At 36.3% G+C, this 13,220-nt stretch overlaps 1 protein-coding gene across 1 annotated transcript in view; it reads left to right on the plus strand.

Moving 5' to 3' along the window:
* The window catches only part of SMURF2 (SMAD specific E3 ubiquitin protein ligase 2), a 124,398-nt gene that overhangs the window by 78,557 nt on the left and 32,621 nt on the right, over positions 1 to 13,220 (plus strand). The window contains exons 5-9 of the mRNA XM_042783543.1: positions 2,229 to 2,362; positions 3,524 to 3,589; positions 5,177 to 5,261; positions 8,342 to 8,425; positions 12,075 to 12,277. Of these exons, the coding sequence (XP_042639477.1) occupies positions 2,229 to 2,362; positions 3,524 to 3,589; positions 5,177 to 5,261; positions 8,342 to 8,425; positions 12,075 to 12,277 (572 nt within the window). The remainder of the gene's footprint in view (positions 1 to 2,228; positions 2,363 to 3,523; positions 3,590 to 5,176; positions 5,262 to 8,341; positions 8,426 to 12,074; positions 12,278 to 13,220) is intronic.

The following is a 13,220-nucleotide window of genomic DNA, read 5'->3' on the forward strand; positions in this document are numbered from 1 at the left end:
TTCTCAATTCTATTCCATTGGTCTATGTATCTGTCATTGAACCAATACCAGGCAGTTTTGACTACTGTGGCTGTATAGTAGGTTTTGAGATCCGGCAACGTGAGACCCCCTACTTTGTTTTTCTTCTTCAGTAGTGCTTTGCTTATCCGAGGTCTCTTTCTCCACCTTTTTTAAAGTTACTTTTTTCAATAGCCATCCTAGTGGGTGTGAAGTTGTATTTCATTGGGGTTTTGATTTGCATTTTCCTGATGATTAATGATGTTGAGCATCTTTTCAGGTGCTTGGACCTTTTTTTTTTTTTTTTTAAAGCTGATATTAACTAGCTACCCAGGACCTTTCCCTTGCTTACTGCCAGGGAACTGCACTGGAGGGACAGTGATGGGGGAAACACTTCAGATCATTTTGCAAAAGTCTTGCCTTTAATTGACTAAATTTAGAGTGTGTGCTATATTCCACAAAGCTTTCTTAATGTGAGGAGTATATACTTATATAGATATTAAAAAATCACAATCTTTCTGATTAATAATTCCTGGCCCAAGAATATTTGAAAGAATGTTTTTGACATGTACATTAAAGTAGTGCAATATAATTAATAATTTTAGTAATTTAAAGTTAGAATATTTTTTCAGAAGTTCCATAATTATTGAATGTTTATTATAGATTAACATCGAGCTTCTTTACTTTTTTCACTTCATGGTACACATAAAAAATGGTATTACAGTGCAGCATGCTGAACGGGTGAAATTGCTTAGGCCAGTGGAGGGTCGGTGCTGCTTTAATGTCTGAGGGAGGCAGTATTTCAGCATTAACTGTGTAAACTAGTTAGGAAATTGTTTTAATGTGATTTTTTAAACAAATGTTTGGTTCAAGATGATTTAGTACTTGTTTAATCCTTGATTCTGGTTCTAGATTTTGACATATATCATATAGTAGATCTATGCCAGATTTGGTCTGCCATGTGTGTTTGAAAATGCCTAAGGCATTTGACTGCTAACCAGATGGCTGGAAGTTCAAACCCACCAGCCACTCCTTGGAAGAAAGGTTGGACAGTCTACTTCCGTAGTAATACTGCCTCGGCAACCCAAGGAGGGGTCGCTATGAATTGGTTCCAACTCAATGGCACATAACAACAACAACATGCTGAATGATATTTTAGTCAAACTCTTCATTTGCACACAATAGGATGGGTGTGCTTTAGGCACATCTGGATCCAGGGGCTCACGGGTGGCTTGCATGCTCCTCATTGAAAAATTTTAGTCCTCATTTAAGTGGTTTAGGCCTCTTTATTTTCTGATATTACTGCTTTACTGAATGACACTTTAAGGTCAAGGTTGCTGGACCAAAAATTTGACCTCAGAGTCACTGAAATAGTTAGGGTTCTACTGATATAATGATGTGATTTTATTATAATTTTGCATGGGTTGACGCCATGTTAACAATTGGCTGTGGTAGAGCTTCTCCATAATTGCAGGTATATGTGCAGACAACACAGTAACGCTTTTCCCTGCTCTGCTTGTCTGCAGGCAGTGAAGGGAAATCTGCAAGAGTCCTGCTCGCTCAAGGCCTGCATACAGGAAAGAAGCAGGGGAAAAGCGTTACAAACAGCTTTTGTTCTACAGCATTTTAAAACATAACAGGTAGGTCAGATTTTTGGTCTGTCAGCCTTGACAATGCCCCTTGAAGCTGAACAGTATTTTCCAAGATAGTGGGTAATGTCATTGAAATGTATTTAAAATATTAAAAGTTCTTCATTGTGGACAAAGTGTATGTGGGCTGCTGTATGGAAAGTGAGTTTGCTCTGTAAATTTTCACCCAAATTACAATTAAAAAAAAAAAAAAAGTTCTTCATTTTAGAATTTTTGTTCCTGAAAAGAAGTAATCATTATATATCCCCATAGTGTTATTAGACGCTGGATTCTCAGTTTTTTTTCACTAACAAAAATCATTACTTAGCCAGAGAGTGGCAGATGTGGTAAAGGAGATACTGAAAACCCTTTTTAGATTTTACTTTTAAGATTTTCTTTTTCCCATGTCAATCTTGTGAATTGAATCAGGTGAAGAACAAATTAAAAACCACAGATTTCCTTACATTAAAGGATATATATTTTACAATTGAGCCATACTCTGAAACTTACTTGTGACTGTAGTATATTAAAGGAACAAAAGAAAAATTTTGCAGTAATTGCTTGTAACTGCCAAGTTGCTCATGTTGCCATCTTGTTTTTTAGGTATATTGGAAAGTCTGATTCAGTTACGATCAGTGTATGGAATCACAAGAAGATCCATAAGAAACAAGGTGCTGGATTTCTTGGTTGTGTTCGTCTTCTTTCCAATGCCATCAACCGCCTCAAAGACACTGGTTGTGAGTAGATACTAGTGCTTTTTAAATTTAAAAAAAAAAAAAAGATTTTTTTTTGGAGGGCAGGAGCCTATAAAAACTTCCTATGTGTTTTTAAAACATTAGTAATTTTTTTTTTTTTTTGATAAATGCTATTGTTCTAAATTTATTTTGTGAACTTAACAAAAGAAAGAATGAGACATGTTAAATCTGTGAACCTAGAGCTAAATCAGGGTTGATGCTCAGCTTTCTGTGAAATTTAAAAGTGTGAAAGGAAAGTATCAAAGTACAAAGGCCCCCTCTTTTTTTTTTTTTTTTTTTTCTTAGCATCCATCTCTGCTTTTAGTGGCTTTGTAAAATGAAGTGGGTTTTCTTAGGTAATTGGGGTGTTTGAAGTGGCAGTTAAAAGGGAAATTATTAGTGAATAAGAATGCTATATATATACAAATGCCTGTAAATGAATCAGTGGCAAAACTGGTTCTTAGTAATATTTGCTTTGTGTTTGTGACATTTGGAATGATTAGATAAACAACAATAATAATGATGACAATTAATATTTAGTGAACATTTACGTGCCAAACACTGTTAAGAGTTTTACGTAATTATCTGATTTAACCCTGGAAAAGAACAAAAACTCACTGCTGTCAAGTTGGATCTGACTCATAGCTACACCTCTATAGCGACATCTTTTTAGCGACACCTCTTGGGTTTCCCAGACGGTATCACTACGGGAAGTAGATCTCCCATTCTTCCTTCTGAGAAGTGGCTGGTGGGTTTGAACCACCAGCCTTCTGGTTAACAGTTAAATGCCTTATGTATTACGCTATTATAAAATCAAGCTCAGGAATAATTTGCTTAAGATCAACAAGTGGCAAAGCCAGGACTCAGACTGGAGTGGAAGGATTTAGAGAGAAAGTTACCATATGTAGTCAGTGTTATACACTGGTGTTTTATGGTTTTTGAAATCTGAATTTATCAAAACTTATGTTGAGACATTTATATTATCTGTGCAGTTAGAGAATTTTTAACATTTGTTCTGCCACTAACAACACTATAGTGTTAGTGATAGCGTAAATGGTAGTCTTGATTTCTAGTGGATTGTGGGAATTTACTACCATTCTATAAATACTAGAATCTTTCACAGTGCCTCATTTTTTAATTGCTTTTTTTGTTGATTTAAAATAGATCAGAGGTTGGATTTATGCAAACTTGGGCCAAATGACAATGATACAGTTAGAGGACAGATAGTAGGTAAGTGTGGAGTTCAAAGTTACATGAATTTTGGCTTCATTAAAACTGATCTAAACTCTAAATAACCTTCTGAGTCAAAGTCAATTGTACAGTATGAAGTACATGAGCTTCATTGTATTGGCATGAATTAAATGAATCATGTAAACTGTTACAACTGGTGGATCCAGGCTAGCTTAATTAGGAAACAAAACTGTAAGTAATATGAAAACTAGAAGCTCCTAGTGTTCTGAAGAATTATTAATCCTTTAGGAAAAAAGTCTTTCAAAGTATTCAAATAGAATGTATTGAGACAGACTTTATAGATATATTAAAGCCTTGTGAAAATAATGATCAAACAGATTTTCAAGTTAGAAAATAATAGTCTCTCAAACTCTTTGTTTAATGATCAATGCTTTACAGTTTTAAAATAATCTGTGTTAATTGAAAAAAATAGAATCAACAGCGGTGGTATTGGTATAGCACTGACTGGAAAAAGGAGAAATTGTTACCTTACTCAGAAGGCACTTAGTGGGCTAATGGGCTATCTTGAATTGACCTAGAGGAAAGGCTTCACGTAAAATTTCCTGAGACTTCCCTGTAAGAGTTAATGGATTGAGATTTGATCATGATGCATAGCATGCATGGTACACTGAGGTAGACGTCTTTGAGGCTTCTTAAAGAAGAAATGCAGTCACAAATTGCAAATCTGTCATTTAATGATGAAGCAGAGTTCAGTGTAATATGATTTCACTGTGAACCTATCCAAGAGATTTTAGTTATGGAACATACTTGAAGGACTTCATTTTAAATGAGTCAGGCTCATAGTTAAAGGAATTGTCAGAGTAATGACATGAAAAACCCCTATTGTGGTTACTCCCGGGAAGTGTTTACTCTTATAGCATTATTGATGATTCCTGTGGTTCTTTGCTTGAGAAGATAAAAACATCTCAGAATGAATCCTGGTATACAGGACTTACATGAATTGTTCTCTTTGATTCTCTGTGTTATGTAATAGTTGCCAACTAATGCCTTGTAGAAACTAAATAGTTTTATTAGGGATAAATTTGCATTTAAAACAATAACAAACTTTCCTTTGTCAGGTGTTAAAAATATACTTAATAGCACATACTACTTAAAAGACTAATGTTGTACTTTATCATTACTCTGTTTTTAAATTTAAAGTTTCTGTGTGAATTTGGTGTTCATGATTAGACCATTAATGAAAGGCAGTCTGGACTACAGCATGCTTTCTGATTTAATTCCGTGATCCAGAAACAGAGCGAGTCCAGTTCTTGTAGACTTAGGCCTTTCAAATATGTGTAAATAGATACATATAACATCTATTTGGAAAATAGAGAAGATTGTACTGGAACAGTAACTTAAAAAAACATATATCCTCTGTTAGTATTTTCATGTAATTGTATTTTAAATGATTTTAATTACAGTGAACATAAAATTGTATTTTGCCTTCTTTTGTCTTAAGCCTTTTTAGTGTTTCTACATGGTCTTTGTAAGTAAAGACTTTTAAATGATGCCTTCTAAACTTAGATATTTTAGATAGTAATTTCTAGTTCTAGGAATCTTAGTAATGTTTCTGTTGTTTCATAGTAAGTCTTCAGTCCAGAGACCGAATAGGCACAGGAGGACAAGTTGTGGACTGCAGTCGTTTGTTTGATAATGATTTACCAGACGGGTAAGCTGACATCACTGATATCATTAGCAAAATATATAGCTGGTAATATCCTTAGAATAATGAAGAATAACCTTGGTATTTCTTATATACTAAACTTTAGAAATTTGCTGTGACCAATTCCAGAATACAGATTTCCTTTACATGGAAAATTAGTGAAGAGTTTTGTCTTAACAAATTTATTAAATAAGCAGTGAATTATGTATGCTAAATTTGGTTTTTGTGAGTTTTGACTTGGAGATGGATGAAATTTCTTGACAAATAGAACTCTTTTATTAATATTGTGTATCTAAAAGAAAAGCTTTTTTTGCTTGATTAGTTTATTCAAACAGGACATCCCTGCAACCTGAAACATTGCTCTGCTTGGAGGGCTGAGATAGAGAATTGGTATTCCAGTAACTTTAACAGAGTAACATTTATTGGGAATTATGTATCAGATACTGTTATAAATATTTTATATACACTTTGTTATTTAATTCTGATAGCATCTTGAAAGGCAGTATATAGCTATACCATGTGATTCTGAAATTAGACCACCTGGGTTCTAATCCTTATTTACTTACCAGCTTTCTGACCCTGATCAGTTTACTAACGTAAACTTCAGTTTACTAAGTAGTAAGTTTACTAACATAAACTTTGTATTCATTTGTAAAAGGGGCTGATAATGAGAATACATACCCCATAACCGTTCATGTAAAGCACTTGGCAGAGTGTTTTATGCATAGTAAATGCTTAACAATTCAATTAACTACTATTATTACTGCTTTAGTTATCCTCATTCTTTTCATATTAAAAAAAACTGAGACTCAGAGAAGTAAAACAAGCCAGCCATTATAGCACACGGCAGAGCTGGAACACAAACCTCAGTTTTAATCCAAAGCTCATGTCCTTTATCACTGCTCTCTATCTTTGTTTGATACTAGTTTTTATACTTTTCCAATTTTAACTTCAGATTATTTTTAATTAACCGTAATAAGGTTTAATTTATGTACAATAGATTGCATCCATTTATAGATTTATTTTAACTTTTTATTGTGAATTAGGTGAAATTTTACAAAACAGATTCATTTTACTTTCAGCAGTTCACACTTTGTTTTGTGACACTGATTCCATTCTCCACAGTGTAACAGCTCACCTTCTAGTTCTCCCTGTGGTCACCCTTTTCCTGTGTCCTTGCCGATACATTCCTGCCTTCCTACCTTTCTCCTGTTCAAGTGCTGAGCTTCTGATCTCTCATAGTTGATTGTTCTAAGGAATGTATCTCCCTGGTGTAAGTGTTCAGCTTGTAGGCTTGTCTGTTGTTTGGTTGAGGGTTTAGCCAGAGGAGTAAGTTCAGTTCCAGGCCCAAAAGGTGACTCAGGCCCGTGGACTCAGGGGTTTCACCAGTCTTTCTATCAGACCAGTAATCCTGATCATTTTTATGATGCTGAATTTTGTTCTACGTTTTCCTCCCATTCTATCCAGGATCTCCAATTTTGATCCTTTTCCTAGTAGTTGGCACTGGTAGTCAGGCACTATCTTGCTCTTCTGGTCTCAGGGCATATAGGTTGGGGTTCTCGTGGTCCATAAGTCTTTTGGACTATTTCCTTTACCTTTGACTTTTTTTTTTTTGTAATTCTTCTTTGCTCCAAATGAGGAGGGATGAATAGTTGCCATTAAGGTGGCGACTCTCAAGCTTCTAAGACCCCAGTTGCTCCTCACTGAAGTAAGATGTAGAACAATATTTTTGTATACTGTGTCGTACCAGTTGAGCTTAACATTTCCCTGTGACTGTGGTCCCCAGCCAGCAGGCCTAACGACCCACTCCCTCAAGGTGCTTATTTGTGGCTAAGAAGTTATCCTAAGTTTGCCTCATGCTATGTTTAAGCTGCATATGGACATTTTTATAGCACATACAAATATCATTTGCCAAGCCTGTGTATGGTTGTGGGTATATTCCCATTTGCCTTATCTATCTTCTTGCCTGTCTACCTATATATCTACCCATAGATTGGTGTTTGCTGTTACTAATAATGAGGTGTTGTATATGCTGTAGTATTTGCCTTTATTGTTTGTACCTCTTGTGCACCTCTCCATGTCTTCCTTTTCCTAGTGATAGTTTGCTAGTCACATGCTTTTGTTATGTTGCTTTTCCCTTCACCCATATCAAATCTGTCTCTTAATTATCCATCTGTTTTCCCTCTCTATCCCTCCCCTCCCATCTCTGGTAATCAACAACAAAATTTTCCTACCCTGTGTGTTTCAGATTGCATCCATTTAAAGTGTGCCGTTTGTTGAGTTTTGACTCAAATTATTTTTGACGTGAAATTTTACATCAAAAATACATTTAATTATGCTTTTTTTAAGCTGTTAAAAATCAGTGTAATTTACATCTGTTTAGCTTAATAATATCTGTTAACTCTCTTATGAGTGTACTTCTGAAGAAGTTTCAAATGAAATAACTAGTCAGTATTGAGAGATTATAGCAACATCAGATGATTGTAAAACCCTCTACACTATTGTAGTGTAATTGTAATCACAGGGGAGAAAACTAGCATCTTTGTAGTTTCTTTTAAGGTGCCCAAACCTCTGACTTTTTATGGAAATGTTAACAATACTACATTACTATGTCATTTGACTATTTTTTTCTTTACATGAGGGAGAAGGGGCATTATTTATTTATTTTAAAATTGTTAGGTAGGGTAGGCTAAATGCTTTTAAAAGCATTTTTTATATAGTTTCCCATAAAATTTGATTTTTTAAAAAATATGAGTGGTTCTTATTTTTAGTATAGCCATTCTTTCACTAAATTCTGGAGAACAATTATACTAATTGAATAATTACTGAACAGTTCTCAGGCTGTTGGAAAAATATCAGTCACACTTTAAATATTTTAGAAGATTCAGAATTTCATAAAATACATTGTACAATTCTAAACTAAGTTAGAAAAAAATCCTGCATTCTGTGAATTGAACTTTTAGTTTGGCGTTCCTGATTCATAGCGGCAGAGGTCTTTTTGGCTTGGTGATGGCACGGAAAGCCCTCTGTGCCCAGCTCTCTGTTAATACCTGTGGATGCCTTATCTCTCAATATTTTTGTTTAAGTTGGGAAGAAAGACGAACTGCCTCTGGAAGAATTCAGTATCTAAACCACATAACAAGAACTACACAGTGGGAACGCCCAACACGGTAAGAAGCTACAAATATTTGCCCATGGTCTGTGCCATTTGCCCTCCTGAAGTCCCCATGGTCTGTGCTGTTTACCCTCCTGAAGTCCTGTCTGTCAGCTTTCCTGGATTTCTTTTTTGGTTTATATTGCTGTACATCAGTAAATCTTACAGCAGGTCCTGTTACTATTTTTAAAAAGATTGAAAGATTGTTTAACAGGTCATCCTGTTACCATAACACCAAGTCCTGGCATGGTACTTCATAAATATTTATTGTATGAATTAAATGAACAAATTGAGAAGTCTTTTTATTTCTGAGGATCTTCAACTGTTTTGGGTTGGTTTGTTTGTTGTTTTGAGATGGAGTTCATTATTGAATGGTTGTAACAAAATACATATATGCAGCGTCTTCCATTCTTTCAGTCATGTAGGGGAACAGTTATATGCTGTCCAATAAGGTCACCATCAACATAAGAACCAGATGTGATTGGACCTAACTTAGGGTGAGGGGTAGGTTATATAGAACTTCTGGAGGAAAACTGTGAAAGAGGGGGAATCTCTGAACTAAATCTTGAAGAATGTTAGAATTTAGTTGGGTAAAAGGGAAGATGATAGAGTGTTCAGGATGATGTTAACGGTGCTCAGCATATAGGCTACAATAGTAAGCAAGGCAGAAAAGCCCATAGAGCCCCCGTCTTCATAGAGCTACCGTATAAAAAGACATGGGGATACAAGGTGATATTTTGGAAACTACACGGAAATGCTTTTTAAGTAATTGAAGATGAATAGGGTAAGGATAAATGACTGAATTCCCTGCCCCTCGCAAATCTGATCCTAGGCATAGAACACCAGATGCTTCTCATTGACTCTACCTACTTTGGTTATCGGGAGTTACTTGCTTAAATCATGAATCACTAAGTTTTCTCTACTGTATTATGATTCTCAGGTAAAAGCTTAGTTCATGTTTTTTTTTTTTTAAATGTTGATTTTAGAATTGTGTTTCTAGTATTAAACTGCAACAAATTTTAATTAAGTTGAAGGAGCCATTTTTATTCTAAATGAACATAAATGTGTTCTTGTGTCAGTGAAGCCCATTTCCTTTTAACTCATTTAACTGATACAAATTGACTTTTATTTCCACGTGTATAAGGTTGTTATTTTAAATGTTAATTTTTTTTAAAAAAGCTCTTATTTATTTACTTATTTAAATTGTGATTTAGGTGAAATTTTACAGAGGAAATTCTTTTCCCATACAACAGTTCATATACATTGTTTCATGACATTGATTGTAATCCCCATAATGTAACAGCTCTCTTCCCACTTCCTCCCTGTGGTTACTTTTTCCCTATGGCCTTATTTCCTATGTATTCCTGCCCTCTCAGCCATCTCCCCGTGCAAATACTGCCCGCTGGTCTCCCATGGTTGGTTGTTCTAAGGAGTGTATCTACCTGGTATAAATGTTCACCTTATACATATGTCTGTTGTTTGGCTGGAAGCCACAGGAGTGCATTCAGTTCCAGGCAGCCATAGTCTTGGGTGTTTCACTGAGTGTATCAGACCTGGTAAGCCTGGTCTTTTTTATGATTTTGAATTTTGATCCATGTCCTTCTCCCACTCTATCCAGGATCCCCTACACTAGTCCCTTTCTGAGTGGTTGACAGTAGTAGCCAGGCACCATCTGATTCTTTGGTCTCAGGTCTTGCAGAATGAGGTTTGTATGGTCCACTAGTCCCTTGGACTCACTGTTTCCATGTGTCTTTGGTTTTCTTCATTCTTCTTGCTCTGGACGAGGAGATACCAGTTGTTGCATCTTATATGGCTGCTTGCAAGCTTTGAAGACTGCAATGGCTACTCACCAAAGTAGGATGTAGAAGTGTTTTTGTGTAGTATGTTATGCCAGTTGAGCTCGATGTCCCTCCACAACCATGGTCCCGAGGCCACGGTACCAACAACTCACTCCCTCAGAGTAGTTGGTGGTGGCTAAGAAGTTATAACTTGATAACTTGATTTTTCTTTTATTTTGGAAGATATGTATTTGACTGGAAGCTCCTTGAACTGACCAACTATCTTCTTTCCTTTACTCATTCAGAAATACTTACTGAGCTTATCTTATATGCCAAAAGGAGCTCTGGTGGCTTAGTGGGTATGGTAGTTAAGTTTGTGTGTCAACTTGGCTAGGCCTAGTTGAGTGGCTGGGCAGCTGCATGTAGTTGTTCCCCATGGTGAGATTGATAATTAACTCCATGGTGTAATCTATTGGAGCTGCTTTAGGTATGTGGTCTGCTTCCCATATATAAGAAACAGCTTTGGGAATGCGCTCTAGCTTGTAGCATGCTGGAACCCTGCATATAGCTGTGTTGTTGTCCAGCAGCCAGCAGCCAGCAGCCAGCCTGCTGACCTTGGGACTTTCAGTGGACTTGAATTAATGGCCTGCCATGTGGTTTGGTAACATCAGGACTGCCTTTTAATTTGTCGACCTTGGGCTTGTTAGCCTCAGCAGCCAGTAGCTGCCTGAGTGAAGAGCCTCTAGCTTCAGTGGGCTGGGAGCAAGAGGCAGAGCTGCAGCCCAAGGTCGAGGGGCTTTCACAGCCCCTAGAGCCTGGCACTTTGAATTTGGACTTCTGGCTTCCCGAACTGTAAAAGAATAAACTCTTTGTTTGTTCAAACCATCCCATTTGTGGTATGTTCTTGTCAGAGCGGCACTAGGTAACCAGAACAGTGGGTAAAACATTTGGCTGCTAACCAGAAGATTGGTGGTTCAAACACACCAGTTTCTCTGTGGGAGGAAAATGAGGCAATCTATTTCCATGAAGTTTTACAGCCTTGGAAATCCAATGGGGACTATGAGTCAGAATCGACTTGATGGCAGTGAATTTGTTTTTCATTTGGTATCTTATATGCCAGGCACTGTTCTAGGTGCTAGAAGTATAGTGGCGAACAAACTAAACAGCAGCTCTTCTCTAAGTGAACATTCTAGTGGAGAGGGACAGACGGCAATAAGTATGTAAATAAATAATAAAAATATCAGTGATGAGTACTATGCCAAGTAACTAAGGTGATACACTACCAAATGAAATGACCAGGTGACTCCTTTAGATTAGCAGGTCAAGAAGGACCTCTTAGGAGGCAACATTTAAGCTTAAGCTATGATTTATATAGAAAAAAGAGCCAGGCCTGAGAAGTATAAGAGAAAAGTGCATTCCTGGTGGAAGGAAGAGAGAGCTACTGTCAAGGACTGAAGGTAGAATGAGTTTGGCAAATTCAAGGAATAGAACAAACAGTGTGGATGAATCCACGTGGGAAGGAGAATGAGGGCAAATAAGGTCCTTGAAGCTAGATTGAGTAGCTTTGTAAGCCAGTTCTCACATCTACCAACATATATGGATTTTATCTAAAATGTAATTTTAGATTTAAAAATGTGAAAGTGAATATAAAATCATTTAAATACATTATTGATGACATGCTTATCACTTCAGTTTCTTTGGTTCACTTGAGTTTGGACATCAACTTTTGCTTTTACACAGAGTTCCTTTAAAATCATTACATTTTGTATTAACCATCTCATTTTCTTACATGATAAGTGATTGTTACTGTAGTATATACATTGTCTAGAGATTCTGCTTTTGATATCTGAGTTAGGTAACCTTTCTTTCCTTGTTGCTTTTCAATAGACCGGCATCGGAATATTCTAGTCCCGGCAGACCTCTCAGCTGCTTTGTTGATGAGAACACTCCAGTTAGTGGAACAAATGGTGCAACATGTGGACAGTCTTCAGATCCCAGACTGGCAGAGAGGAGAGTCAGGTCACAGCGACATAGAAATTACATGAGCAGGACACATTTACATACTCCTCCAGACCTACCAGAAGGCTATGGTATGGCAGCTAACAGAAGAAAAATCAAGTGTCATTTACTGATTTCAGCTTGCTAAAAAAGCCAGAAAATCAATTTAAGGGAAAAAAAAAGTCCTTAATGTGTGTTTAGGATCTTGCATGAAAATGAAAGTAAATATAAAACTTCCCAACTTTGAAGTCTCTAAAGTAGTAGGCAGCTACCTAACCAATAGTTTGACCTTGGGCTAGTCATTTAACTTCTACCTTTTTATATAATGAAATGAGATGAATAATATCTCCTTTATCACAAAATTATTGTGAGGAGCGCATGAAACAATGTGAGACAGCTTTGTCTATAATCACTATATAAAGGTAAGGTGATATTGTTATTAATAACCAATAATCTGAAGTCAGAGTTCTGTGACACAAATGTTTAAACACTCAACTACTGGCCAAAAGGTTGGTCGTTCGAACCCACCCAGAGGCACCTTGGAAGATAGGCCTGGCGATCTGCTTCCAAAAGGTCACAGATTTGCAAACACTCTGGAACAGTTCTACTCTACACTCTCATGGGGTCACCATGAGTCAGAATTGACTAGACAGCAAATAATAACAGCAGTCCAAAGTCAGGCCTGCAATACTATTTTCTAGACATATGTATTTAAAAATAAAACTCCTATTTCTGAAGGTATTTACAAATTTTATTTGTAGTAGCTGTAACTTTGGATTATCTGAGTAAAGATTATTGTTATAAACATTTAGTCCCTTCTATCTTTGTTTAAAATTATTACAATCTTATTTAGGCTCCTAGAATATTGGGACTTCATGTAGAAAGATTGCATATGCCTTCTAGTAGTGAAATACATAACTTTCCAGGTTACTAAGGACTTGTGAACATTCTTGTACAGGTGTACCTTGTTTTATTGCACTTCACTTTATTGTGCTCTGCAGATACTGTTTGTTTGTTTGTTTTTTTAAAAAAAAA

This window comes from Orycteropus afer, unplaced genomic scaffold (assembly GCF_000298275.1).
Source record: "Orycteropus afer afer isolate SDZICR_OR568_19922 unplaced genomic scaffold, OryAfe1.0 scaffold00018, whole genome shotgun sequence".
NCBI classification, from domain to species: Eukaryota; Metazoa; Chordata; class Mammalia; order Tubulidentata; family Orycteropodidae; genus Orycteropus; species Orycteropus afer.